The 27,130-nt window shown below is 31.5% G+C and overlaps 8 protein-coding genes across 22 annotated transcripts; 4 read left to right on the top strand and 4 right to left on the bottom strand.

Moving 5' to 3' along the window:
• The first annotated feature begins 472 nt into the window (after positions 1-472).
• On the top strand, positions 473-1,984 carry LOC117227622 (10 kDa heat shock protein, mitochondrial). Its single transcript, XM_033483050.2, has 3 exons — positions 473-666; positions 1,307-1,474; positions 1,785-1,984. The coding sequence occupies exons 1-3, from the start codon at positions 664-666 to the stop codon at positions 1,926-1,928; spliced, it is 315 nt and encodes a 104-aa protein (XP_033338941.2). The 5' UTR covers positions 473-663; the 3' UTR covers positions 1,929-1,984.
• Positions 1,985-2,252: 268 nt separating this feature from the next.
• Positions 2,253-4,523, bottom strand: Sas10 (UTP3 small subunit processome component Sas10). 8 transcript variants are annotated; one of them, XM_033483033.2, is made up of 4 exons: positions 4,292-4,523; positions 3,384-3,982; positions 2,560-3,314; positions 2,253-2,479 (listed from the first exon to the last, which is right to left on the bottom strand). In XM_033483033.2, exons 1-4 carry the CDS (start codon positions 4,381-4,383, stop codon positions 2,390-2,392), a joined length of 1,536 nt encoding a protein of 511 aa, XP_033338924.2. In that variant the 5' UTR covers positions 4,384-4,523; the 3' UTR covers positions 2,253-2,389. The 8 variants fall into 8 exon arrangements, with proteins under 8 accessions (XP_033338924.2, XP_033338925.2, XP_033338929.2 ...); XM_033483034.2 differs by having other exon boundaries at positions 3,384-3,979; XM_033483038.2 differs by having other exon boundaries at positions 4,297-4,431.
• Positions 4,524-4,528: 5 nt separating this feature from the next.
• On the top strand, positions 4,529-5,756 carry Ufc1 (Ubiquitin-fold modifier conjugating enzyme 1). Its single transcript, XM_033483049.2, has 4 exons — positions 4,529-4,983; positions 5,141-5,272; positions 5,373-5,540; positions 5,623-5,756. The coding sequence occupies exons 1-4, from the start codon at positions 4,861-4,863 to the stop codon at positions 5,707-5,709; spliced, it is 510 nt and encodes a 169-aa protein (XP_033338940.1). The 5' UTR covers positions 4,529-4,860; the 3' UTR covers positions 5,710-5,756.
• A 40-nt stretch (positions 5,757-5,796) lies between these two features.
• LOC117227618 (arginine-hydroxylase NDUFAF5, mitochondrial) lies at positions 5,797-7,679 on the bottom strand. Its single transcript, XM_033483044.2, has 3 exons — positions 6,677-7,679; positions 6,423-6,607; positions 5,797-6,172 (listed from the first exon to the last, which is right to left on the bottom strand). Exons 1-3 carry the CDS (start codon positions 7,318-7,320, stop codon positions 5,901-5,903), a joined length of 1,101 nt encoding a protein of 366 aa, XP_033338935.1. The 5' UTR covers positions 7,321-7,679; the 3' UTR covers positions 5,797-5,900.
• A 691-nt stretch (positions 7,680-8,370) lies between these two features.
• LOC117227483 (tyrosine-protein phosphatase non-receptor type 11) lies at positions 8,371-13,810 on the bottom strand. 2 transcript variants are annotated; one of them, XM_033482756.2, is made up of 12 exons: positions 13,400-13,810; positions 12,584-12,706; positions 12,290-12,484; positions 11,976-12,138; positions 11,747-11,859; positions 11,394-11,665; positions 11,224-11,303; positions 10,956-11,138; positions 10,725-10,901; positions 10,411-10,627; positions 10,124-10,275; positions 8,371-10,033 (listed from the first exon to the last, which is right to left on the bottom strand). In XM_033482756.2, exons 1-12 carry the CDS (start codon positions 13,411-13,413, stop codon positions 9,866-9,868), a joined length of 1,857 nt encoding a protein of 618 aa, XP_033338647.1. In that variant the 5' UTR covers positions 13,414-13,810; the 3' UTR covers positions 8,371-9,865. The 2 variants fall into 2 exon arrangements, with proteins under 2 accessions (XP_033338647.1, XP_033338646.1); XM_033482755.2 differs by having other exon boundaries at positions 13,277-13,417.
• A 463-nt stretch (positions 13,811-14,273) lies between these two features.
• LOC117227576 (DNA primase large subunit) lies at positions 14,274-17,417 on the bottom strand. Of its 4 annotated transcripts, none has more exons than XM_076521995.1 (8): positions 17,275-17,416; positions 17,027-17,186; positions 16,518-16,849; positions 16,208-16,429; positions 15,983-16,120; positions 15,812-15,890; positions 15,208-15,366; positions 14,274-15,132 (listed from the first exon to the last, which is right to left on the bottom strand). In XM_076521995.1, the coding sequence occupies exons 2-8, from the start codon at positions 17,142-17,144 to the stop codon at positions 15,119-15,121; spliced, it is 1,062 nt and encodes a 353-aa protein (XP_076378110.1). In that variant the 5' UTR covers positions 17,145-17,186; positions 17,275-17,416; the 3' UTR covers positions 14,274-15,118. The 4 variants fall into 4 exon arrangements, with proteins under 4 accessions (XP_076378110.1, XP_033338836.1, XP_076378108.1 ...); XM_033482945.2 differs by having other exon boundaries at positions 15,512-15,890; positions 17,275-17,415; XM_076521993.1 differs by having other exon boundaries at positions 15,512-15,890; positions 17,027-17,165; positions 17,275-17,384.
• A 3-nt stretch (positions 17,418-17,420) lies between these two features.
• Positions 17,421-19,990, top strand: ifc (delta4-sphingolipid-FADS-like protein ifc). Of its 3 annotated transcripts, none has more exons than XM_033482606.2 (7): positions 17,421-17,769; positions 17,858-17,940; positions 18,106-18,282; positions 18,516-18,655; positions 18,737-18,950; positions 19,019-19,230; positions 19,327-19,990. In XM_033482606.2, the coding sequence occupies exons 2-7, from the start codon at positions 17,859-17,861 to the stop codon at positions 19,465-19,467; spliced, it is 966 nt and encodes a 321-aa protein (XP_033338497.2). In that variant the 5' UTR covers positions 17,421-17,769; position 17,858; the 3' UTR covers positions 19,468-19,990. The 3 variants fall into 3 exon arrangements, with proteins under 3 accessions (XP_033338497.2, XP_033338496.2, XP_033338495.2); XM_033482605.2 differs by having other exon boundaries at positions 17,845-17,940; XM_033482604.2 differs by having other exon boundaries at positions 17,840-17,940.
• A 438-nt stretch (positions 19,991-20,428) lies between these two features.
• Positions 20,429-25,958, top strand: LOC117227407 (palmitoyltransferase ZDHHC2). 2 transcript variants are annotated; one of them, XM_033482602.2, is made up of 9 exons: positions 20,429-20,748; positions 21,447-21,473; positions 21,579-21,673; positions 21,747-21,867; positions 21,992-22,215; positions 22,315-22,444; positions 22,539-22,665; positions 23,771-23,857; positions 24,980-25,958. In XM_033482602.2, the coding sequence occupies exons 1-9, from the start codon at positions 20,601-20,603 to the stop codon at positions 25,119-25,121; spliced, it is 1,101 nt and encodes a 366-aa protein (XP_033338493.1). In that variant the 5' UTR covers positions 20,429-20,600; the 3' UTR covers positions 25,122-25,958. The 2 variants fall into 2 exon arrangements, with proteins under 2 accessions (XP_033338493.1, XP_033338494.1); XM_033482603.2 differs by lacking the exon at positions 23,771-23,857 and having other exon boundaries at positions 20,430-20,748.
• Positions 25,959-27,130: the final 1,172 nt, after the last annotated feature.

Below are 27,130 nucleotides of genomic sequence, written 5' to 3'. Positions count from 1 at the left end.
CTGAAATGAACATATATTTATGTAGATGAAATTAGGGATCTTTATTATTGTTTTTCTTCTATATAGATATAAGTTAATAAATATAATATATTCTTATCTTACGCATTACCTACAAATATTCAACTACATATATGGATTCAGTTTCACTTCGACTCTTATGGTACAACGTTACATTAATCGAAAAAATACGATATTTAAATTTACAATAGATATGTACTTGATCATGCATTTCATTGATTCTTTAATTGATAAGGACATATGTATTTATGTATGTACATGCTAAAGTCTGAAATGTGCTGCAGAATAGTGCAATTACAAAATCAATATATATATGTTGGGTTGGTGTTGGTGTTGGTGTTGGTGATGGTGGCGGCGGCGCAGGGGGAAGGGGCTAAAGACAGATTGTATGGGCAGAGGTAGAGGGAGCTGGAAATCGGAAATTTCGAGAAAATCAATGAGGCTGTGCTGCCACGCTGCCTGCCGCTCCTGCTAGTTACATACGTACTGCTGCTGTTGCTGGTGCTATTGTCTCTACACTGACTCTCTCTCTCTCATTCTCTCACTGGCTGTATACTTCTATACCTAGATTACACAACGTGGCCGAAATTGCTTTGCCGGCTGCATTATATCAAAGATATAATTTAATAACGCCTTATATCAAGAATGGTAAGATTTTCAAACTTCCAATAAGTTGAATTTGCTGTAAAGAAATTTACATATCTTATAATGTATCAATTAATAATAGTTATTTGCAAATGTTCAAAGTTAACCTTTAAACCAACAACTTAAGTAGATGCATTCTCAGTACAAGTAATATTTTGCAAAATGACGCACGAATACAATATTTCAAATAGATTTTACATTTTCAACATGTTTAATATGTTATTATTTTGTTGTCTTTAGTAGTTCAAATACTGATCTATACGAACTCTGTCCCAAGTCACAAGGCCGGCAAAAATTTTATTTTTGTTGTAAACAGTGTGAAACAAATGATTATGGATTATCGATAAAACAAAAGAATAAACACAGAAAAATATTTTTTTTACTTATTTGTCTAACCCGACGCTACTATTACTGTTGCAATTGCTAATAGATAATCTTGAAGAAATTGAAACTTGTAACTTTATGTGAATTATATGTTCATATCTTTTTATTTGAACGTACTCTCACTTGGTATAACAGAAATTTGTCCAAAATTACATCATGTATAATGTCAAAGTAATTGTTGCTGTTAAAATATTATAGTCTATTAAGTGACCTGGAGAAGTTTCAGGATATACAACCCAAATTATTTGTTTTTCCTTAGGCTGCTGTTAGTGTCATCAAGAGACTTGTACCTCTCTTTGATAGAGTTCTTATACAAAGAGCCGAAGCAGTAACCAAAACGAAAGGAGGCATTGTTCTACCAGAGAAAGCTCAGGCAAAAGTTTTACAGGGTACTGTAGTGGCAATAGGACCTGGGCAACGGAACGAGGTATTATAGTCTTGTATAATAAGACAAATCAAAGGGTATAAACAAATGCACAGTGATCACAGTATATACATTTGGAAAAGCTTAAGTTTTCTAACTGCATAAAATCAACTCAGAACTCGACATTTAACAGTCAATAGTTGCTGTTGTCAGCTTCGACCAAGCAAACATCGCAGAGCTGCTTTGTTTACATCTAGCAGTTTGTCTTGTTGGATGGGTTATAGAAATCATTCTATTATTATAAAAAAAAAAAAGGTTCTGCTACTAACAAAACAATAGTAACATATAGTAATAGTTTTCACTTTTATTTCAGAAAGGAGAACATGTTCCTTTAAGCATCAAAGTTGGTGATGTTGTTTTATTGCCAGAATATGGAGGAACTAAAGTAGAGCTCGAAGATAATAAAGAATTACACTTATTCCGCGAGTCGGACATACTGGCGAAGTTAGAAGTTTAAGGTTGTATTGATTGTAAGTTTAAAATACTTCAAACATTAAAAAATATTCTTTGAAAGTTTCTGAAGTCATAAACCTAATATGTATGCGTATACACATTTACACCTCTTGCACATAGTTTAAGTCTACCGTTCTATCATCATAAATTCACATATTCCTCCAAAAGCTGGATGTTGAAATAAATATAATGTTACGAATACCGAAAGAAATAAAACACGTATTGATTATGTTTGTAAAAATATCATTTGCTGTGTTAATTTTGTTAATTTACATTCGATTTTAATAATTTGTACCGTTAAGGATAGTTGGAATAAAGTCTGTTAATATTATCAGAATACAAGATTTTTTTTATTGTACTTAAATTCGTATTATGTATGTAAAAGAGACTTATATCTTCATAGCAAATAAACTAATTTTATAATTTTTAATGCAAATTATATTACAAGCAATCTTCTACTTTTTTTTATTTCAATCTAACACTTTTCTTCACACTAGCTTTAATACCCGAGATTTCTCCTGCGTAACGAGTTATTTCTTTTCTCACCTCTCTCACCTGTAACATAAAATGTTTCAGTTTCATTGCAATATTTAAAATAAAGATTGTAGATATTTTATGGACGTATGGATACGTACAGCTCCCTTTCTTCGAATTTTAGCTTTACGATATTTATTTCTATGCTTTACTCGAGGATTCCGTTGGTCTTTTTTCCGGTGTGGTGTTAAACCTTTATTCTTTGCCATCTGATACGTAATTCCTCTTTTTCCTGCATTCTCAATTACCGATTCTCTCACGTTAGTATTTTCCATTTGCTTCTCTTCTTTTTCTGTAGTATCTTCCATGTCCTCTTCGTCTGTACTACTTGTTTGAGGTTCCAAATTTTCTACTATCTCTGTGTATATATTATCTTTAGATTTTTCTCTTTCGTCTGTAAATTTCTTTTTCTCCATGTTATATTCGGACTCTGATAAATATTGATCGATAACTCTCTTTTTAGCAGATTTTTGTACATGATCTAGTTTCCCTTTAAAATGATCCGATAGTTTCTTTTCGTTGGTTCCTAATTTAGAACCATCGGATACATTATACAATGGTTTCCCTTGATTTTTAGCTGCCAATACGTCTTTGATCTCTTGTATCAAATTTCCCTGTCCTGACTCTAACTGACTCAACAATTGACTATATTGTGCCAAACGTTTTATAACAGGATGAGAATTAACAGGCAATCGTTTAGCTTTTAACATTAAATAAAACGATATATTGATACAGTAATTCAATAAAATGTCATACTTCGTCTTTACAAAAGATACCGCTGAACAACCGGAGATCGCATTAATCTCAGCCAATTCTAAAAATGGTCCTAATACATCTTTTGCTTCTGTCATGCGATCTAAATAACCAACAAATATTTATGCGGAATTGAAAATATAAAGATAGTAATGTAAAATGCATTAAATACCTTTAAAGTCAGTTACAAGCACCATAAATTCAGGACTTTCTTTTTCCATTATTGCTTGTTTTTGCCTTTTACTAAGTTTACTGAGATCAGTTCTTACAAACTGTTCTGCATATTCTCGAATATCTTTATCATGGGATTTTATAGGTTGCATAAAATCTAATCCAAAATCAACATCATCTAACTGTCCTGCTAATCTTTTTTGAATATTTCTAGCTTCTTCTTCTTCCATTTCAGCATCAGCTAAATCCTTTTGACTAGCTGTAGCATAGTCAGGATCTACATAATCTGTAGAATAATAAACTTTTTTCTTTTTTCCCCAGGCTTTTTCATTTGGTAAGTCAAAATCTTCTTGTAATCCTTCGATATCTGATACCATAGAGTCTGCTTCGTTCTCCGTAACATCCTTAGCTTCATTTTCGTTTTGTAACCCATAAACTTCATAATCACTATCATAGCTTTCAGAAGAACGTCTATCTCGTATTTTTTTAAGTAATTTCCGCTCATTTTCTGAATATTCTTCTTCCGAATCTGTAATTTCGTTCATATCTATTCCTTTTAAATCGCCTGCTTCTTCATGCATTTGGAATGCTCTAGTCCTGCTATACAGATGTTGAAACAAAAAGATTGTTTAAAAATGTTATAAAAACGCTAATTATCTTATGTTTTTAACAAAAATAAAAGTAATTAAATTCATTTTCTTTTATCAGCATACAATTCAACTATTTAATTACTTGGAATAACAAGTAATTAATAAAGTAATACCAACAGAAAGTAAATTATTCTTAAATGAAATTGCTTCTCGTATTGTTACTTAACCAAAAAAACGCTACACCTTTTTTTATTCCTCATGTCAAAAACTTAATTTGAAGTTGTACGAAACATCGACACACGTGAACGCTCGAATTTACCTAACCTCATATACATATTCGTGTACAAAACGTATGGCAGGACTCGGATAAACTCGGAACAGCTCGGAATTAACTTGCCCGCGCCCGAGCATCTTCGGATTCCAGTCTGAAATGTGCTGCAGCTCGATGGAGGTGAAACCAATCACAAATGGGATTGGACGATGTCAACGGATTCCAATGGCAGTGTCGCCAGTGCACACCGCCACCCTCCCGCCCCGCCACTCTGCAGCATATACCAAACTGTTCCAGATATTTCGAACTTCAGACCACTATTGCGCTCCTCAGATATTTTAGGCTTGAAGCATGAATTAGCCGGCAACACTTTGTGAAATAAGTGAAGGAACGAGTCCCTATTCCCTATTCGCTCTTACTACACTTTCCAATCTCGCCTCCTGTCACTCATCTCTCGAAGTGCTCCAGGTCTGGAGCTCCTCTCGTTTCTCTACATGGCCTTCACCGACCTCCACCACGGCCCCAATACCAAAACTGCAAAGCAGATCAGACAACCCATTTAACCAATACTCCCTTACTTAACCTGTCACCGTTTTGAATAACGTTTGTAGTTCAGGATGGTTGATGAATCAACGAAGAAAACATTAAGTAATATTCCATTGTTACAAACGAAAGCGGGTCCTAGAGATAAGGATTTGTGGGTGCAAAGATTAAAGGAAGAATATCAAGCGTTAATTCAAGTAAATCATCATTGTACAATGTGGTGCTTTCCATACGCTTAACAATCTTTCCAAAGTTTTTATTACTTATGCTATAAACTTGTTTGCAAGAGATTAATCGATCGATAAATTAAGATTTTAGAATTTACGATGTTCCTAAACTTTGTGTGTATTTCAGTATGTAAAAAATAATAAAGATTCTGACAATGATTGGTTTCGGTTAGAATCTAACAAAGAGGGTACAAGATGGTTTGGAAAATGTTGGTATATTCACAATCTCTTAAAATACGAATTTGAGATTGAGTTTGAGGTAAGTCGTTCTTCTATCTACAATAATTAAGTACCGCAATATCTATAATATAATAATAATAATAATAATAATAATAATAATAATAATAATGTAATTGTAGATTGCTGTTACATATCCCACAACAGCACCTGAAATAGCTTTACCAGAGTTAGATGGTAAAACTGCAAAAATGTACAGGGGTGGAAAGATTTGTCTGACAGATCATTTTAAGCCTTTGTGGGCCCGTAATGTACCAAAATTTGGAATTGCCCATGTCATGGCCCTTGGAGTAAATTTTTCATTTATATAATTATTACTCTTGCTAAATTATTAGTATTTTATGCTATAAATATTCAAATGTATATTTTTAGCTGGGACCATGGATGGCAGTTGAAATTCCTGATCTTATAGAGAAAGGTGCTGTAGTACATAAGGATAAAATCGATCAAAAGTCGTAATATTATAAAAGAATATCCTGAAATATAAATGAAATTATTGCTTTTAATTGTTGATCAAGATTAACTTTTATATTAATTTTGAAGAAATGGTTTGTTTACTGAATGTATTGTTCTCTTCACGAATTATAAATATTTATACTTGTACATTACATATAAATAACAATACTTCGCATATTATTTAGATTCTTCATCTATTCGAACTTTTTAGTCTCTTTTATGATCTCGTCTAATCTGTACAGATCCTTAATCGATATTTCGCCGGTACCTCTTTCTAACGCTTTTGGTTGCGAAGGATCTGGCTTCCAGCCTACTAGGTAAATTATTTGATATGTCGCAGGTATAAACGGTGTACCATCTTCTTTAATTTTTCCGTATAGTTCTTTATATATTGCAGAAGCAGCGAATAGAGTGTTTTTATTTAAACGTAATTTTCGATTTCTAGTAGCGTTATTCTCGGCCATTCCTACAAAATTAAATACCTCGAAATAACTAATCCATATAATGTCCTATCTTATACAATGATTATATGCATACAGGATGTCCCAGTAACTATGTCATAAAGCAATACCCAAAACAGTAAACATCACAGATGAAGATCACAACATTATTTGTAATGGTAATAATGCTTTGACATAGAGTTACTGTTCATTGGAATTCCCATGCGAGAAGATGTAATAGTATATCTGCTTGCAGTTCAGAGGATAAACTAATACCTTTCAAATCCCACATTAATTCGAACATGCTTGGATAACCAACAACCATTTCATCTGTATCGATAGTCAACATTGTAAACTTGGCTCTATTTAACAAAGCTCCAATATCTCTAATTTCAACGAATGGTGAAATATGAGCTGAAATCCCACCATCCCTTTCCAATTCTGCTAATTGTAAGGAACTTCTGGAAAAACAAACAACAAACAATAAATTACCACAAAATTGTCATTCTTTTCCATGTTATTCAAATTACCTCAGTTCATACAACGTTTCTCCTCCAAACATAGCTGCCAAGAATACACCATCGTTCTTTAAGCTTTTATGAATGTTTTCAAGGCAGCCTGGCAGATTGTTCACCCAATGAAGATTCAAGGAACTTATGACTAAGTCTAAACTGTCTTCCTCCCACAAAAACTGTTCTTCATCCAAAATCATTCTGGTTACTTTAATTCCTTCTGTGGTTTCTGCTTCGTGTAGCAAACTTGAACACGTATCTGTCAATATTAGTTCCTCGACAGATTCTGCAGCGATATGCTTGGATACATGACCACGACCACATCCTAAGTTAAGTGCTTTCTTAAATTTTTTCTTTATATCAAATATTCTATCCGATAGTCTGTAACCTACTTCGTCTTTGATGTAATCAAACAGTATTGCATTGGGCGCTTGTGCTGCTCGTTCTCTTTGCAGTAGCTTCGCATCCCTATCGAAAACGTACATGACACCATCGGATGTTGGCGTGAAATTTGTTATACTGCTAACTATACGACGAACATTGCTGATTCGACTTTGATTCCCAAACGCATGGTGGAATATGCAACATTCAAGCAACACATGCATTTCCTTAAGTCGATGAAAATTTAACATTTTTATGTCTGCTTCTTTCCGCATGTGCATATAATCTGAACATCAGTAACAATATTTGCACAAAATATGCTTATAATATTTAATAAATTGTATGTACATGTTCATACTCTTCTTAGGGAAACGATCCAAACACGTAAAGCGTTCATGTACATAAGTCGCCTAACGTAACCTGCATTGCACGTAGTTCACGTAAATACATAGTATATATAACTAACAGATTTCATCATAAATTATATTATAATTAACTATTCGTTTAAATCGTTCACTATTATGTCATATATTACACAGTAATTAGCATGATCTCAAAAATGAAATGGAAACGTATAGCATAAATTTAAGTACAGTAATGGGATCTACCCCAGCACACTTCCAGGCAGCAGCATCACTCGTTAGCGAGGATTGTTATAGAAATTTTCATTGCTGTGATTGGCTGACAATTTACTGCTGAAACAGGATCAACTACGGATCGAATGAGCAGTAAAAGCGGCCGAGCCAACGAGCGGTCGAAGCCTAGTTCCGCTCATTAGCTTAACCGCCTCGTATTGATCGCTGTTTTTCGTTAATAACTCGTAAACGAAACCGTGGATTACATTTTCACAATAATTTTGGGACACCCTGTATATGATACCTAAACTCCTGCATATTTGTCTTCCTCTCTAAGGAAGCGTTTGTATCAAATCCACAGTGAATTCTGTCTTAGCGTTGAATCGTGAGCCAATCGGAACAAAGCAATTTCTGTCTCCAACTTCAACTGCTTAGCAAGCTGCGGCCCAGAGCCTTGCCGTCGTGCAGGAGTTACAAATCCATTAACCTTAAATGTAACTAAGGATTTTGCAAATTAGCTGTAAAGAAAATAACAATTATAATAATGCAAACTACAATTTTTATTATAATTCAGCAAAAAAAGAAAAGAAAATAGTATTAACCACGAAATGACTAAATTATCTGAACCATCCACATGTAATAATATATATATATATATATATATATATATATATATATATATATATATATATATATGCAATTACATATAATTACATAAAAAAATGTCATTCTTATGTATCAAGATAGACGTTAAAATTTCATTTTCAAATCTACTTTAATAATTTAAAACATATACATGGTTAAATAAAGCAAATCTTCTTTTGGTTTCAAATAATGTTATGAAAGACTTATAAGTATCGCAATGTTTAATTATTGTGTAAGACAGTACCCACTTAGACGTATATATACTGCATTGAACTGACATGTAAAAATGTACAAGAAAAAAAACTTGTCGCTAATGCACAAAAGTGTACAGAATTTAATATGAATCTATACAAAAATTGGAATATAGATAAATCACAAACATAATTAATTACAGACAAATGTAACGAATATCTTCGTAATTTACATTTCAATGTTATAAATACTGTTTATGGGACTGATCGATAAATTACACCGGTTTGTGTTCCAATACAATCCCTGGTCTGACAGTTTGCTACTTAGTAGAATATTTTTTATGACTTTGATTCAATGAACTTCGATCCAATAGTATTTAACGTCATAATTAAGTACGATCATTTCAAAATTAATAAATGTTATTCGCAATACATATATCGTTTGCACGTATCTAGTAATACGTAAAGTTGTAACTATTTCACCTTTGCGTGGTCTGCCTCGTAACAAATTAAAATTTACAATTAATAGATGTTTTATAATCTTGCCTAAATGTTAAAGGTAAAGTTTTATATAAAAGTCAGTCCTAGATATTGCTAAAAAAATTTGTACAATTATGTAATCACAAAAAAAAAAACAAAAAAGAAACATAATATTACACATTTTAAGGTACAATATATAATATTACACCAGGAAACGTAAAGAGACCCTAGGGAATTTCGTTGCATATTCGAGAAAATATTTATACCACAAGAAAATCCTTCCACTATCGGCCCATAAAAATAAGCATAAAAAATAATTACCTGTTTTTATATAAATTTGTTACCTAATTAATATTCCACGTAATACAGCTAATAGCGAGCTAACAGTATATAAGTAATTATATAATTATAATATATTTGAAATAATTATTAGTGTGATCTCGTATTTGAATGTTTTGGAATATTGTTGCAATTCTCAAAATATTCTTCACATTTCTTATAATACATTCGTAATTTTAAAACGTTTTGCTAATTGCCTTTAAGTATTCATCTATAAAATGTTGGAATTATAATCATCCGTCCGTCCGTCCGTCCGTCCGTCCGTCCGTACATCCATCAATCCATCCATCCATCCATCCGTACATGCATGCAGCAAGCACGCACGCGCGCTTCTTTTTCTTTCTATGCTTTATGAACATGCAGTAAATGATAATCACAGTTTCAAAATTGAGACCGTGCACTGCATATAGATACATTGCAACTACCTCGTCTTCTCTTTTTACCATCTTAAATATTAAAAACGATTGGACAATTTGCAAAATAAAATTTTTACAAACACAGATCATATCACGGAAGTAATATCAAAGTTTAAAACCATGCGCGATAAGAGTGACAATGCCTATTGCCCTGCTTTCCAAAGATCTTGATATTAGTAATTACTTTGGCCTCAAACTACTGATAGGAGTGGGTAACGTGAAATGTGCCGATGTTGTAACGGTCGTTGCAGTACATGTAGGAATAGGTATATCACCTATATTTGTTGTAGCGTTTGTTTCACTTTTATAACGTATATTTGTATATTCTCGACCTAGATGAAGAGATTTCTGTAAAAAGACAACAAACACAAAAGATTATAGATGAGTCAAGATCATTGGATAATATATGTGTATGTAAAACAGATCTTGTCTACTTACCTGTTCTGCCTGCATTCGTTGAGACACAGTTTCAATATAATGTAACACAGCAAGGTAGACGAACTTATATTGTGCTTCAGTTTGAACCATTCCTGATCTTTGCGAACGTACTCTTTGAATCGTTCTTTGAATATCAATTTCACAATCTAAGCCTGTTGATAAAATATGCACAAAGTATTAGAAGAACTCATGAAATTTCTAATGAAATATTACAATATAATATGATATTTTAATATAATCATATTATATTATAATATAACACACATGATCTCTCTATTAAAAATTACCGTGTCGTTTAATTTGATCAAGAATCATGTCGATAACTATAAACGTTCCCGTTCTACCAATTCCAGCACTGCAATGTACAAGAATCGGCCCTATACTTTGTGCATTTTGGCTACTCGATGTAAGGGATGCAGTAATCGACTCTTGTCTCGCATTAACGTCATGAAGGAAATTTAATACACATCCAGGATCCGAAGGAACCCCGTGATCAGGCCATGCCTGAAAGTTAATATAGTTAACACACAACTTCATCATTTTGTTCTATGCAGCATAATACAACGGCTATAATTAAGAACTCTATTGTAATGATATGTACTTGAAAATGATAATGATAAATTCTTCTAGATTCCGCGAAACACGATTTATTTCCATGTAAAATAAATTCCCGTAGTGTATAATCCGCTGTTGAAGTGCGCGACAAGGCTCGTACTTTCCATTCGCTACCGTATTCTGCAATTTCGCCTTCTTCTGGCCAATAACGGGCGCATTTGTTCTAAAATAGAATATATGTTATATATTCGTACGTGAATTTCTTTAAATAGTATACCTTTCCTCTTTCCATTTCTTTGGTAGTCATCACTATTACTCTGGTATTTTCTTGGTATACCATATGCCAGAAGTCTGCTATCGTGTTTGGAAGGCAACCTTGCGTTGCGATGTAACACTTATTAAATGCACCAACATCACCGACGGTAATGATTCCGCCGGATTGTCCGTCTCCTTCTTCATTCTGTAGAAGTAGCATGCAAACAAATTTCAATACATAATATACATACGTAAGCAAAGCAAATATTGAATCATGCGGAAAAATTTACCCTAATGTAATTAGCATTGATGTAATCGGCTCCAAGAACGTTTGGATCAACATCCTTTAATCGCACTCTTGTGTGATCAACTATAAAATAATCATATTTTATGATTTCAATGTACACATATACCACATGAAAATAATTAAGAAAATTAATCAAGTTAAAGAACATCTTACATGGTAAGATATTTTTGTACCGATTCTTTGCCCGGTTCTCGGGACGTAAACCTTCCTTTCTGGAAAATAAGTGACGGCACTCTAACTGTTGCAATGACTCAAATTCTTCCCAAAAACCAGCTTTTCCTTTACCACGCCCTATTCCAGCTTCGTTACCGCCGGTGGTTCCGTTCCAGCATAACCATCCGTTCGAACAGCCGTTTTCTTTATGCAATTGCCTTACTCTGCTTTCAATGCCACTAGCATTTATACGAGTAGCATTGAAAGGTTGCCTTGACAAATAGAGAAGATCTAAAGATATATCTTGTATACACATACATAATTAACGACCTATCAAGTTTAACGATTTCTACCTTAAATGTACAACGCTTCCACTCGTTTCAACCATTGGATTGCGTTTATAATGTTCTATTAGATCAGTCAGACTATCAAACTTATCACCCCCTCCAACGTCATATTTATTATCCTACAAGATATATTAATTTTTAATAACAGCACATTGCAAGGTTTGATAATATTTTATAATAAGGAGAAAATTGTTAAAGATGATATATATGACACATAATAGAGGATGTAATTAACCTGAGATCGTATTATAACATGTGTAACACGATCGTCTGTGCGCACGGATAATACAAAGTCACCAGGTTTACTTTGGGATTCACGAACCAGAAACGATCCATTTTTACCTCGCTCCAGCATTAAACGTTCTGCTTCTTTAGCTGATAAATGGCCATGGAACCACCTTTACCCATATTTTACTATTAACACATACCATGCTATATGCGTGCATTTCAAGTAATAGTAGCAAGAAAGAATGTTTCGATGCATGACAAAACTTACTATTACAATTATCATGGAATCAATAATATTACCTCTTTGTCTTGAATAAATACCTTTCGGTTGTTGGATCTGCGCAGTTCAAGGGATACTTCAGTTCAATAATTTCACCATTTTTTTCACGCAATTGTCCTCCGTTTTCCATATAAAATTGCACAAGTTCTGACAACGTTGCAAACTTCTCGCCACCGTAAAGATCATAAAAGTCTCCTGTATTTTGTATTTTTATGTGAGTCACTTCACCATTTCGTCTGAGAAAAAGAACAAAATATCCGTTATAGCGAAACGATACTGAGCTGTTATATATTGTCAACTATTATATGAGAATATAATATAAATTATGTTCTTACCTCACGGATAATGTAAAATCACCAGGATTGGATGAGCTGGGTCTTGCCAAAAATGAACTATCATAACCTCGTTCCATTAATAAACGTTCTGCTTCTAAACCCGAAATGTTGGGATGGAACCATCTGTAACAAATGTTATGCTATTATTGTTTACCTTTCCGTGATTGGACGAAAGAATTAATCGGACAGTATCAATGCAATATTCCATAGAAATTATTGGTTCAACTAATAGCCTACAAATGAATCAAACTTAACTTACTTCTGCATAAATTTAAAAGGATAAAAAGTGCTACAATGAAATAATTATTCCTATTAGAAGACATAATGGAAAACATTTTTAAAACATATTTAAATTATCGATTACAATAATTTCGATCATCTTGTGCAAATAATAATAAAAATTTAAGCATATATGTACAAGAGAATTCATTCTACAAAACACGATATAAATACTGTGTAAAAATCATATGATTATAGACTACGAAAATGCATACAAATAATCATGTAGAATAAAGAGAGAATATTTTTGTCTGGAAATATCTGTGACGAATATATATATATATATATATATATATATATATATATATATATATATATAATATAAATGTGTCAACTGGTATATTATTTCGTCCGTGTTTGGACATTAAAAATTCATTCATCAGCGATAAATAATCCAACAACTCAAATGCGTACCTCGCACCATCAAATTTCATTAATCCGCAACTAAGAGTAATTAATAAGTGGACCTGTTTAGCGAACGACCGTCGATTATGATAATTACATGTTCTTTTATGCAACTATAAAAACGTGCCTCACCTACGAGATGCCATGTCGTGGATCCAACTATGATCACTTGGATATTAATAATTCATAACGATTCATTGATATCTGCGCCTACAATTCACAATTGCAATTGATTTCAGTTTAACGCTAACTGCATATCGCCAGTATCGCCACAGTCTTTGACATATTCACTTTGCACGAAAACAAAAAAAAGTCGAAAGCTAAACCATTCGGGCATAGATTTTCAGGATCTGTAGAGAGGACAAAATGACACAATTTCTTAGAGGACAGATCAGCTCAGTGGCTCGGTGTAGCCTGATTTGTACCATAAAATGAAGACTCGTCTCAATTGTACCATGGGGCTGAGCGCATGAGTAGTAATAACTAAAATTTAAAAAAGATACATAGTATGCAATACGGAATAAATAAAATTTCTGGCTGTATGTAATTTCGAAAGAGATCTGACGCCGATCATGATGGCATTTGTGTGTGGGGGGGGGGGGGAGGGGGAAGGACTCCATATATAAAACGTATTAGCTTCGGTAATTTCCAAGGTATTCACCAAAAACTTTTACATAATGCTGTACACTGAAAACAGCGTATATAGACATCGCTAACACATTGATAGACGCCCATCCAGTGTTATTAATTGTACATGTATATATCTTCGCTATGGTAATTTATTCCGCCTATCGCGTCACCTCAGTGGTCTGTTATCTCAAGTCCAGCAGTCGATAACGTAGGAACGGCACCGGCTTTAAAATCTATGGCGTATCATTTTCAAATTTGCTAGTACATATACATATAACTGCAACTGGCCTGGGTTAGCTTATTATTTTTGGAGCGAGCGAAGCGATCGATTCACTCTAACCATTTTCACGTTCAACAATATTAAATACCTCTGAAATTCCTGAGACCTGATACTTTATTTTGTATAAACAAGATACCTTTTTTAGAAGTTCACAAAAGTTGGAGGCCTCTGCTAATCTACGCGCCGCCATAGACGTTGGATATACATACGCGTAGAATTCATTGTATGTACATGCGGTGTACACCATTCATATTCATGTTGAGATATACGTTATGACGAACTGATGATTGGTCCTAATCTAATATAATTCAAGGAATATTACACATAAATAGTTATAATTGCATCTTATAGAAAACTTAGTTTGAAATACTTGTCTTTATACAATTTTTACAAATGATACAAAATGTACGGGAAGGATAACGATATCATCACTTCGCAGGCATAGAAGAATATCTGTACATTTTGTGAAACAGATGGTCTTTTATCAAGATGTCCGTTCAGAGAATTATGTGATACAATTCTCTTTGAATTAGTTAATAGAAGTACAGCACTATCCATTAAACAAATTTATCTCTTTGTAACTTGGGACAATACCGTCTGTAATAATTGTTAATTTTTCTATAATTACAACTTCTTTATTGTATTACAAATGAAATTATTTTTTCACCATACACTTATGGTGATCCTATATTTCAGATCATCTAATAATAATTAGATCTGTATTTAGTAACTTAACAAAACCTTGAATCTTGTAAATACTGCCAACATTGTTAATACTTATAAGTATTAACAGCAGTCTGCATATATATAACGAACATAAACAGAGGGGTAGTCGTGTAAACATTTTTGTTGAGTACATATATCGACTTGGATAAAATTATTTTGGAATGAAATCGATATTTTTTTACGTTGTGTATATTACATGTGTATAAGATTTCGTTTTAGTCTTCCACATCTAAAATAATCAATATATATATAGAAAGTTTTTAAAGAATGTTTTAAAACTTAATTGTTTAAGTGAAAAACTTACCTGGGCACTCAGTTTGAATATTTTTACGACTATATTCAAAAAACTCATTTGGATGATCAATAGTGTTTCCTATAATACACAAATCCTTAGCTTCATAATATCTTTTACATGCTTGCAAATAATGACCATCTTTTGAAAGTTCCACTATTGAGTTTATATCTGAAATAGTCATAAGTTTTTTAATTATCTATTACGTAAATGGATATATTAATATTAACTAAGACAGTGAATTGATTCACAAGATTAATCATTTTCTATTATATATTGTTATTTCTTTTTCATAATCGTTTAAAGTGTTGATAACCTGATCGAATTAGTCCACATTTAGTAAGGGTACTTTTAAGGATATGTAATTCCATATGTTTATATGGACAACCATGATTGTCTTTTAGACCAACTTCAGCCTTGAATATTTTAAAACAAGGAGATGGTTCATATTTCGCACGTCTGCCTACTTCTCCATACAAGTGCTTAATATAATATTTATATTCTCGTTCGAAAGTTCTTTCATCAACTGTTTTGGTAAATTCATCTTTCCAAAACTGTATTGCATTGTTAAGGCTAAGACCAATTCCTTTAAGAAATAAACAATATTGAACTCTACCACCATTTGTGAGATGATGCTTTGTTCTTAGTGCTTCGTGTAGTAATCTCATACATAACGGATAAGATGTCCTCGATAACTAGTTAAATTTTAAAGTAACATATTAATCTTAAATATGTTTTTAATTACAAATACCTTATTTCAATAAGTCTATTGAGATCGTGAACATACCTCGTCCAATTGATCGATAGGGACATCATTGTGGTAATTGCACTTGAACGATCGAGTTTTAATAAGACTTGATAACGTACCTAAAATTTCTGTTATTTTAAGGTTTCCATAAGTATTTGATGCAACTACTCGTGCATTCTAAAATAATATATATTTTATCAAAAATATAGTAGGTATATATAATTCTAAGTTCGTGTCACTATGCTATTATTGCTCTAAACTTACGGCAAATCCATTAATTAATGTTTTATTAAACGCAGGTATAATTAGCCAAAACATTTTTGTTTCTGGTACATAAGCGATGCCATTTTTTATATATACATGTCGCTTTTTAACTGCTCTTATTACATTATTAAAAGAAGTTTTATAAAATTTTATATTAGCGACATTTTCAACAGATGACAGAATTAAATCATCTTTTATTTGTTCTATTTCTTCTGAACTCACCTACGATAGAATAAAAAAGGTCAATAAATATAGAAAATTGATACAACATTTATATGATATTTACAGTATGTCTACACTTAATACTAACAATGGAATATTGAAGATTACTGAGATCAAGCAGCATTTTTACATTATCTTTATCTAAGAAGGAAAGTCGCCAAGCAAATAACTTGGTTTCGTATTTGACAAACCATTTTTTCTTATTTTGCTCAAATGAAAATGCGGATCTAAGTATAAAATGTGATGCGCAATCGTATCTTACAAAATGTTCTACTCCACTGTGGGAATAATTATGAATATTTATGAGATTTGCAAATTCGTGGATACCATTATTTTCCAATTCATGTATTAAAGTTTCTGCACATTGCACAGGTGTTTTTTTATAATTTTTCATTAATATTTCCTCTACTAATTTTAGAACTATAAAATAAAAACATATTCTTGTTAAGGTACAAATCTCTTATAAACGAATAAAAGAAATAAACAGCTACAGAATTTTCAAAAATGTGTAGTGTATTTATTATGTTTAACAAGATCTATTGATTTTTATCATGTGTATATATATTATATATTTTCAAATTGTTTCTTTTATCTTACCTCTTACTCTATCAATACACCATTCTCGTAACTCTTCTGATCTAATCTTCCCAGTAGGTGGTACAATATACATTTGCAAATTACATGGATATGTAATACATTGCTCTATGTCCATCATGGTCTGTTAATAGTTGATGACCTATCCAAAATAAATATTTTTCTGAGGAGTAAAAAAGATAAACAGATTTAGGGCAAAGCCATTAAAGTATATACATATTTATCATATAAGGTTTACGGTAAATACTTACTAATTTTCCTTCAACTTGTAAACAAAATTGGACAATTTGAGAAGAGCTCGTTTTTATAATTGTTGGTAATAGGCAATCCACTGCGAATTAGATGCGCAGCAAAATGGTGGGGATGTGCGCGCCAGCTTAGGGAGTAGAAAAAGCGTGCAGGAGTATGTACAGAGCAATACAAGTAGAAACTAGGAAGAAAGATTATTATATTTTTAGACGTCCGTTAAAATAAAGCGACCAAATTTTTATAATATAAATTATTATTTAAATTTTACATACATAAATGTATATATATATATATATACACATACATAAATGCACCTTATACAATATGTACATAGTACAATGCATACATATGTACGCCACTTGACACGTATCGTGCTGTAATCTGAACTTGCGGTGATTAATACATATATATGTACATTCAGATTCAGATTGACGAATTCGCCGGGTAATGAAAGATTCTCAGTTTTGGCATAGTTGCTAGTGGTTGCTAGCATTAATGTAAGTAACATAAATGTATATTATAAATTGGTTTTGATTTTTGTCACTACTAAGCAAAAATTAAATAAAGTTTAGGGATACGTTGCAGAATGGGTCAACACGTTTCAAGAACCGATTTCGAATGGGTTTACACGGAAGAGCCGCATGCATCGCGTCGCAAAATAATTTTGGGTACGTGAAAAATGATTATATTTGACACTTTTATCGTAAATTGTACTTATCTTCGTCTCGATAATAATATATAAAAGTACGCGTTTGTATGATTCAATTAACTTTACTTGCATACGAGATAAACGACAATAATATATGATAACAATTATTCTCATTTTATTTTAGAAAAATATCCACAAATAAAAAAACTGTTTGGATATGATCCTATGTTCAAATGGATAGTCACAGGATTGGTTTTAATTCAATTCGTATCCTTGTATTTTATAAAGGATTCAAATTATCCAATGATCTTTCTAGTGGCATATTGTTTTGGAGGAGTAATTAATCATTCTTTGATGTTAGGTATGTATATGTTTCACCTAAGTTAATACGAGCATCGCTAATCTAATCAGCGGCGATTGTACCTTGTGACTACTACTAGTATAGCTTGTTAAGGAAATAGTATGCACATTTCTAAGATATATGTAAGCTTTAATCATTATACATCGTTGTAAATTAAATGTAATATCATTTTTTGTAAAAAGTATCTAAACTTTCTACTTTGTACATCCTTAATATATATAATTATATTTCAGCAATACATGAAATAGCACATAATCTTGCCTTTGGGCATTGTAGACCTATGGCAAATAGATTATTTGGATATTTTGCAAATTTACCTATAGGTATACCAATTTCTGTTAGTTTTAAGAAGTATCATCTTATACACCACCGTGTGAGTATAAAAGCGACACGCGTGCTATTTATAATGATGTAAATGTTAAGTTAATAATTAATCTAATAATGTTATTTATAGTATCAAGGAGATGAAGTATTAGATACTGATTTGCCAACATTAGTGGAAGCCAAGTTATTTTGTACAACATTTGGAAAATTCTGTTGGGTACTTTTACAGCCATTTTTTTATGCATTTAGACCACTCGTTGTTTACCCATTATTGCCTACAGATCTGGAATACATTAATTTAGTGATACAGCTCGTGTTCGATGGGGCAATATGGTATTTATTTGGTAAGCATAGAATCTATTTTTAAATAAAATTTAACCAGTACAGTAAAAGTTCATAATAAATCATACAGGTGGAAAAGCCTTAGTATATTTACTTTCTGGATCAGCATTGGCAATGGGTCTACATCCTGTAGCTGGTCATTTCATATCGGAACATTACATGTACAGGAAAGGCTTCGAGACGTACAGTTACTATGGTCCATTAAATTGGATTACATTTAATGTTGGATATCATAATGAACACCATGATTTTCCAGCTGTTCCTGGTTCAAGATTACCAGAGGCAAATATGTTCTTATTTGTTGCAAAATGATTAATTGAAAATATGTTTAATGAAAAACATTCCTTGAATTTTATATCCATTTTGGGTTTGTTCCAGGTAAAAAAAATAGCTTCCGAATTTTATGATAATTTACCACACCACGATTCGTGGACGTCAGTATTATATGATTTTGTTATGGACCCAGATATTGGTCCCTATGCAAGAATTAAAAGAAAACATAGGGGACTCCCTTCGTAAAACTTGGAAAACTTTTAATTTCTAAAAACAAATATTTGAATAATAAACATTAGAACCTTGGAATTACATACGTATTTAGAGCATACTGAGTGTAATGACTAATTTATTAGATTTCTTTCAGTATTACATGTGAAAATCATAAATGTGTAATCTTTAACATCGATTTCATCGATGAATACAGTTAATTTCAAATATGAACGTCATTTAAATTCTATATTTTGTCAAGATATATTCATTTTTATCAATGTTTTGAACGCTATATTTCCAAATGAAAATTCACAGAATTGTTTTAGCACTTGCTACGTTCGTTCTATACTTAAACCGGAAATGAAAGAAGTTGAGGTAGCAAAGTATTCTATTTAATGATTCCTGTAAATATTTTACATATAATAAAATAATATATGTGACTATAGCAATCAAGATTAAAAACTATTAAATTTTTAGGCAACTGTTTACAACTGAAACACAAATTTCGTGCATTTGTAAACTAGTATAACAATAAACTTTTTACCACGAATAATAACACTTTAGTGTAATAAACCCCTTTTCGAAAGCTCGTTCTTTAATACAATTGTTTCTTTAGTGATTAAAATTCGTTTCCCAATATAATCGTATATGAAACTAACAAATTGAAGACTTTGGAAATATAAAATATATAATTTTATAATATGTATGTAAAACGAACGAACGCCTATTCTAAAGTCGTTGCCTAGTGATGTGGCGGTTTATTTGAATTGTGTAAATTTTGATGGAAAGGGGGGGGAAGTTTTGATCTGTCGTTTACAATTAGTATCAAGTACATAATAAGTATTGTACACATACATATATATGTATATGTATGCTGAAATTCTTAAATTAATTAGTTTTGATTCACTATCTTGCGAAGGCGCAGCTCTACATTACATACGTACAGTGAGAACTTCGAGCCGTCCTGGGGATTTTAAAGAAATTTCTAGGGTAAAACGAATCAAGTGAATCAGTGTACAATGGCTCGCACTCCCGCATTCATGCTTGCACTCTGATCGGATGTCGGATTACATGTACGCCTTTCGTGCAAGGTGTCCGCGACGGTGCACGGTGTTGATTATAAAAAAAATAATGTATACGTAAACGGGAAATAATTTCGTGCACAAATGCATATCTGCAAGACGGTTGACAGCATGGGAAAGCAGGACGGGTCTTGTTGGTGGTTTATGAAGACCGTCACCTGTATACCAGTTATTTTCATTTTGACGGTTATCGTATGGTCTTATTACGCTTATGTGGTGGAATTATGTTTTTGTAAGTATTATCCCTTGAATTCTAACGTTCCACACGATATTCTATCATTCAATGTTTAATAACAGTTAAATTTCCTTTATTATAATGAAAGTGGCTGTCTTCTTCAACAAATTTATGTTATATCTTGTTCTTTGTTTACAACGAATAATATATGTATAAAGCCGATGCTCTCGGAAAGAAAAGTTTTTCGACTCGGAGTGAACTCTACACTAGAACTTCCCTCGATCGAATATCATGTTGTTCGATTGATACGTATTACATACACATTCCAATGATTAAAGATGAAACTGATTAAACAGTATTTTACGTTTAGATTTACATCCAAATTCATACATAGCTAGCAAACATATTATGTATGTTTAATTAATAAAAATTTCTGACATAAATATACGAATTTTTCAATTTGTTCGCAAAAAAAGAAATGCGACGACTAACTATTGAAAGTAATTTTTATTAGGTATTTAAATCTTTTATACAAAAAGAAAGTGTTAGAAATGCGATTGTGTAGTCTTCTACTAGTTCTGTTTGTTAAGCAGAGTAAAAACTGTTTATCATACGAGAGAAATATAATAGATTCTATTGGAGATAATGTTTAGACTACTTGTTTTTAATACATTTTTAGATTTATATAATTCTGTGCGTATATTATATTTTATATTGCATATATATTGCTATTAATTATTTTTATCTTCTTTTAGATACAATAGATAATTATGTTCAAAAAGGTATGTCAATTTTAATTAGTATAAATGGATAATAATCTTGTTTTTACGCGAATAAAAAGTTGTGCGGATGAAATAATAAATTATGTTATGTTTGTTTGTTGACAGCGTTTTACCTGATTTTTTATCATGCCGTATTTTTAATGTTTCTGTGGTCTTACTGGCAAACTGTATTTACAGATTTACTAATAGTACCAGATAAGGTAAAATTTTAATTCTCTGATAGCTTCTGTTATACAAACATAACTACAATAATAAATATAATGTTATATACAGTTTAGAATACCAGATATAGAAATGGAAAAATTTCAACAAGCCGAAACAGAGGAAGCGCGCAGACAAATTTTAGAAAGATTTGCACAAGATCTTCCAGTCACAAATCTTACCATCAAAGGAGGTATATTCAGTACATAGCCTTAACCAAACTTATTCTGTATATACTATCTACTTAGAATCAATGGTTGTGCCGTTGCACGAACATGTAATTCATTGTTAATGCATTACAAATATTTCTTTTCTAGTAATACGTTTCTGCGAGAAATGTCAGTTGATTAAGCCTGATCGAGCACACCATTGCAATGTGTGCAGGACATGTGTTTTAAAAATGGATCACCATTGTCCATGGGTAAACAACTGTGTAGGCTTTCATAACTACAAGTTCTTCATGTTGTTTCTGGCATATGCTTTTCTTTATTCTTTATTCATTACGGCTACATCTTTACAGTATTTTATACGTTTTTGCAAAGTAAGTACAAAAAGGAACTTTTATACAAACAACTTAAATCTGTAATGTATTTCAAGTTGGGATTTCATTCCCATTATGATACAAGCATTTCTTCTATAGGGAGAATTGGAAGGAATGAGTAGATTTCAACTCTTCTTCTTATTCTTTGTGGCATTGATGTTCACAGTTAGCCTAAATTCTCTTTTCCTGTACCATTGTTATCTGGTTTTACGTAACAGATCAACATTAGGTAACTAAAGATTTCTGAATATAAAAAAATAATTTGCATATCTTACATACGACATACGACAATATTTAGATTGTTTCTAATGATATATTTGCAGAGGCATTTACTCCACCCATGTTCCGCACAGGAAAGGACAAAGATGGTTTTAGTCTTGGAAAATATAAAAATTTTCAAGAAGTGTTTGGCGATAATCCTAGACTGTGGTTCCTTCCTGTTTTTACTAGGTATGTTCTTCGATCGTGATATCAATGTTGTATTTTATGATACAGTGTTTTCATTAGAATGATATTTATAGAATTTTTAAGATTAAACTGTGAACCATTTGCACAATATGAAAAATTAATGCGCTACTTTCAGTACTTACAATTTATGTTTGTTTCCTACATGATAATGTATTCATTATATAATAAATATGGATTGTATATATATATATATATATATATATATATATATATATATATATATATATATATATATATATACATCTGTATACATAAAAAAACATATATGTATATACAGGGTGAGTCTCGTAACATGACGACTTCATATAACACGGGAATTACTCGTTCGACGAAAAACTGTTTAGAACGAAAGTTACATGGTTTCCTGAGGGACACATGTGTTTTAAAATCCCGAATCTCGACGTCCCTATTGTACACTCCATACCCTGCAACTTTTGTTCTAAATGTTATTTTGTCAGACAGGCTGCAAGTGGATGAAAAATCGTGCGTCGCGTTAAAGGAAACACCCTGTGCACTTCGAAACGTTTGGCTCCTTGTACTATGTAACTTTCATACATACATTCTTCTTTTGTACTTTCGATAAATCATTTATATACAAAGTAGAATCTAGTATAAAGTGATGGATGTTAGATATTGAGTGTTTCAGAACAAATTTGAATTTTCCAATACTAAATACGATCATGTGTAGAAAGTTAGAACCTCTTATGAAGATATATTGAGCCTGTAGTGTTATTCAACATATTGTATTTTTTTTCTATGTATGCACTGATCTGTGTAGATGTGTAGTACAACTTCACAAATAAGTTTTCATTTCACAGATAAGATATGAAATGAAGAAAATGGTAAAGTCAAATGTTAAAACAATGTCATTGTTCTGTAAATATCATATACAAATTTATAAACTGCCTTCAAAATCAAAATTATATGTAAAAATGAACATCTTGTTTCGTTTGACATCAAACTAGGAAAAGAAAATTAACAGAGTACTAAGAGTTTCCAATATTTTAATTGATTTATCACATTACTATGTCTAATAGTAATTGTATGAATTAGTTAAATCGCGATGGGTGCGTTGAATGTGTTCTAGTCTTGGAAATGGTGTCACGTATGCAGTACGCGCGCAACATCAAGGCCCACCCAATACTTACGACTCCATGGGCAGTACTCGAAACAGGTCAGCATTATAGAAGTGTAAAATCTCCAGTTAATAGTTATAATAACCTTTACTATGGAACTCATTAGTATCATTGATTGAAAGGCAGTTCATAGTTTAAACGTACGAGTGGTAATATAAATTGTCTATGTACATACTCATTTGAAACGAAACATTTTCTTCATAATTTTGTTTTTCTTATCGTCAGATCCATACGTTCAATTTTTAAAAGAATATCATCTCTCGTTTCAAAGATTTTCGTTTCTCGTTTATTTTACACTTACACGGAGTTCCAAAGTAATGAAGATGCATACATGTTGCTTCCTAAATGCATGCGATTGTTCATTTCTATTGTGTCTTCATTTTTTTCTAGTCTACATATAGTGGTATTGTAAAGGGTAGTTATTACACTTATTAATTTTATTTGATTATTGCTAACATTGATATTTGTATTTGTGACAATGGAAGACTAACGAAATTATGACTTCTGCACTATAACTGTATGTTCGGTTTAAGCCTCTTGTCGATATATCTGTTGTTAGCTGATATATGCTTTCTTATTTTTTAAAATATGTTTTTGAACTATCTTAAAACTTTAGTCAATATAAGCCTAACTTGCGACAATACATTGAAAAACATAATCCCTGTGTTGTGTTCAAAAATACTGTTATTCCTGTTTCGATTCTGTACAGTATATATATTCGACACATATGTTTCATATATATATATATATAATATTCATTGTTCCATTCTCAATAAAATTAAATTTTTTATCTGAAACAATTTAAACATAGATATTAGCTTAATTCTAAATTGATATTTAAACAGTGCACGTGTTCTTTCTTTTTTTAGGTAGATGCATCGTATTGTACATTGATCAATTATGATTAAAAATTTCTTACAATTTTAAGAGGTATTGTGCATCTGGTTCTTACAGGCTGATACATGATAACTTGTTAGAAGTGGCGTAACTATTTTTACTTAGCAGTTTTTTAAATTATACATCGTAAAACGATCTTATGAGAATCTATGCGTTCAATGATCGAAATTTCTAGTTGAAAAGTGCTACTAAAAACAAGTAGTTACGCTATCTCTGAGTACATGTGGGATAACATCAAGTAGAAGGTAGGGTGTGGGTTACAGTTTTGGCGATGGGGTAAACTTTCCTGAACGGCTGTGCAATGAAGACACACATACTCTGTTGGGACATACTGCCCAACAGTGGGGTGATGAGACCGAGCTTGACTCTCCACCTCCCTATGGGTCGCAAGCAGGTATTGTGTAGTCTGAATCCCTATATCGAAGCTGTGCGATTAGTCTACTACCTACAGTGTCCAAGTACATGCTACAGTATTCGTAATACAAAGCTTGTTTAGCTGCAGTTACTCTGTCTATATTGTATTCATAAAAAATTATAGGTTCAGTGCTGTGAATACTTCTACACATTCACACAAGCTTAAATGTTACACCATCCTTCTTTACCTTAGTAAGTTGTTATTATTGTCCTATGAAACAACAGCTAGAAATCATTCTAAAACATTTTTAACATTATACAAGGTGTTCTGGTAATATTATTAAAAAGTATTACTTTGTAACAGAGTTTCTGAAATGTTCTATATACACGAGCTAAGAGACATATAATTATGTTGGTTATCATTAATACAATCTTTTTATTCTATATTATCTCTATGGATTCAATAGAAGTATATTATTATTGTAGGTATAAGTTTGCAGTTACTATTAAAATTAGGCCTATTATTTTACGTGTCATAAATTTATGGAACACATGAAAAATTAATTAGCTAAAAATTTGAATTAGCTAATAATTGTAATAATTGTACTTTCTTAACAGCGTGAAATACTTGATTATTAATATTAATAATTGAACGGTTTATTATGAACTTTTACATTAAGTAAGTATAATATAATTTCCATCACAGAAATTTTTCTTACAAAATAACATATACTGTTTTAATGTGATTCCTCATTTAAAATTAGACTAATGTCTAATTTAGTATGTACATTTTTACAGTACTTAATGTAAACATAAGAGAATTATGTCTAATGAATTCTATTAAAGATTGTACGAATCATATATTAATAAATATTATTAAATTTCTCACTTATGTGTCTGTCAATGGTCAATGTACAGGATATATACAAAATATTGTACACGATAGACATCATGTCTATCAATACCACTGTCCAATGTGTATTGAAACTGTAATTTATGAAAAAGGTAAAGGTCGTGTACTTACAAAACATGAATAACTTAATTCTGCATAATTAAAACTTGATTTATTCACGATTTTTCTTCTTTTTTTTTCTTTTTTTAGAATTGATTGCTGTGCATGATTTTCATTTCCTATTGTTTGTCTAGTTACGCATGTTTCAATGTATGAGATTAACTTTAAAGGTCTAATGCACACATTTATACATATATTAAATTTAACGTTCTAATTCTAATTCTAATTACATTTTGACACAAATCATAATACAATAATTTTATATTTTTTGTAGTTTTTAAAGACAAGAAGCAGATATTGTAATATTATGATGGCTGATTCATTATAGGAAATAAGCATATTTAATCGAAATAACGCTTTTTGTAAATTATATTTATCTTTTGGACATAACTGATTCGAATCACAGTATCACAGCTTCATATCCACACGAAAGTATGGCATAAATGCACAGTTATGTACTCATGTAATTACATGAAATCTCAGATCTACTATCAACCATAGAACGTTGGTACACGAATCTACAATTTTAGCTCTTCGAATAAGATAATGCTAAGTCTTTATCTTATCACTGACTCGGTACTCCAAAACATTTCCACATTGATTTTTAAATGACTTTGGTGCACATAATTGAAAGGCATTATATTCCCACATGTATAAAAGTCAAATTCAAAGCAATAAAATTCTTTACAAAAAGGGCATTGAAAATATTTAGTAATACTATTTTTAATATAAACTCGAAACTATTTCATTTCATTTGTATAAGACACCCTAAAATCCTAATCATAATCAGATTCAGTTTTGTATTGTCGCATGCCTTTATGTTTGTATAGTTTTTGAACACTAACATTCAATGCTATTATTTTTTTCTTTTTTTTATATGAAAGAAATGTAAAATATTATCATTACACATTTCTATGTCCCTAAAATCACAATCATTGATTTAATAAGACTTGAACATTTTTCATTGATCATCTTCAGTTTTATTAAACGCATTTCAAATATTTTACAGCACTGCTGTAATAGGTTTTGCCGCAGATGCAATTCAACC

This window comes from Megalopta genalis, chromosome 5, assembly GCF_051020955.1.
Source record: "Megalopta genalis isolate 19385.01 chromosome 5, iyMegGena1_principal, whole genome shotgun sequence".
Lineage (NCBI taxonomy): Eukaryota > Metazoa > Arthropoda > Insecta > Hymenoptera > Halictidae > Megalopta > Megalopta genalis.
Note: the sequence above shows the minus strand (reverse complement) of the source record. Positions and strands in the feature narration are given on the sequence as shown.

Coding starts and splice junctions, on each gene's coding strand:
- Ufc1 (XM_033483049.2), top strand. CDS start 4,861: ATGGTTGATGAATCAACGAAGAAAACATTAAGTAATATTCCATTGTTA. Junction 4,984..5,140: donor AATATCAAGCGTTAATTCAA/GTAAATCATCAT, acceptor TGTGTATTTCAG/TATGTAAAAAATAATAAAGA. Junction 5,273..5,372: donor AATTTGAGATTGAGTTTGAG/GTAAGTCGTTCT, acceptor ATGTAATTGTAG/ATTGCTGTTACATATCCCAC.
- LOC117227407 (XM_033482602.2), top strand. CDS start 20,601: ATGCATATCTGCAAGACGGTTGACAGCATGGGAAAGCAGGACGGGTCT. Junction 20,749..21,446: donor TGTGGTGGAATTATGTTTTT/GTAAGTATTATC, acceptor ATCTTCTTTTAG/ATACAATAGATAATTATGTT. Junction 22,445..22,538: donor ACGTAACAGATCAACATTAG/GTAACTAAAGAT, acceptor ATATATTTGCAG/AGGCATTTACTCCACCCATG.
- ifc (XM_033482606.2), top strand. CDS start 17,859: ATGGGTCAACACGTTTCAAGAACCGATTTCGAATGGGTTTACACGGAA. Junction 18,951..19,018: donor GGCAATATGGTATTTATTTG/GTAAGCATAGAA, acceptor TAAATCATACAG/GTGGAAAAGCCTTAGTATAT. Junction 19,231..19,326: donor CTGGTTCAAGATTACCAGAG/GCAAATATGTTC, acceptor GGTTTGTTCCAG/GTAAAAAAAATAGCTTCCGA.
- LOC117227618 (XM_033483044.2), bottom strand. CDS start 7,320: ATGCACATGCGGAAAGAAGCAGACATAAAAATGTTAAATTTTCATCGA. Junction 6,608..6,676: donor GAAACGTTGTATGAACTGAG/GTAATTTGAATA, acceptor TTGTTTTTCCAG/AAGTTCCTTACAATTAGCAG. Junction 6,173..6,422: donor ATTAATGTGGGATTTGAAAG/GTATTAGTTTAT, acceptor TTAATTTTGTAG/GAATGGCCGAGAATAACGCT.
- LOC117227622 (XM_033483050.2), top strand. Junction 1,475..1,784: donor GACCTGGGCAACGGAACGAG/GTATTATAGTCT, acceptor CTTTTATTTCAG/AAAGGAGAACATGTTCCTTT.
- Sas10 (XM_033483033.2), bottom strand. CDS start 4,383: ATGCTCGGGCGCGGGCAAGTTAATTCCGAGCTGTTCCGAGTTTATCCG. Junction 3,315..3,383: donor GCTTGTAACTGACTTTAAAG/GTATTTAATGCA, acceptor TTGGTTATTTAG/ATCGCATGACAGAAGCAAAA. Junction 2,480..2,559: donor AAATTCGAAGAAAGGGAGCT/GTACGTATCCAT, acceptor TTTATGTTACAG/GTGAGAGAGGTGAGAAAAGA.
- LOC117227483 (XM_033482755.2), bottom strand. CDS start 13,296: ATGAAATTTGATGGTGCGAG. Junction 12,707..13,276: donor ATGAAATTTGATGGTGCGAG/GTACGCATTTGA, acceptor CATTTGTTACAG/ATGGTTCCATCCCAACATTT. Junction 10,628..10,724: donor TTTATCATTATCATTTTCAA/GTACATATCATT, acceptor ATTAACTTTCAG/GCATGGCCTGATCACGGGGT.
- LOC117227576 (XM_033482945.2), bottom strand. CDS start 17,144: ATGATGGACATAGAGCAATGTATTACATATCCATGTAATTTGCAAATG. Junction 16,430..16,517: donor GTAATCTTCAATATTCCATT/GTTAGTATTAAG, acceptor ATTCTATCGTAG/GTGAGTTCAGAAGAAATAGA. Junction 15,367..15,511: donor ATGTGGACTAATTCGATCAG/GTTATCAACACT, acceptor TGACTATTTCAG/ATATAAACTCAATAGTGGAA.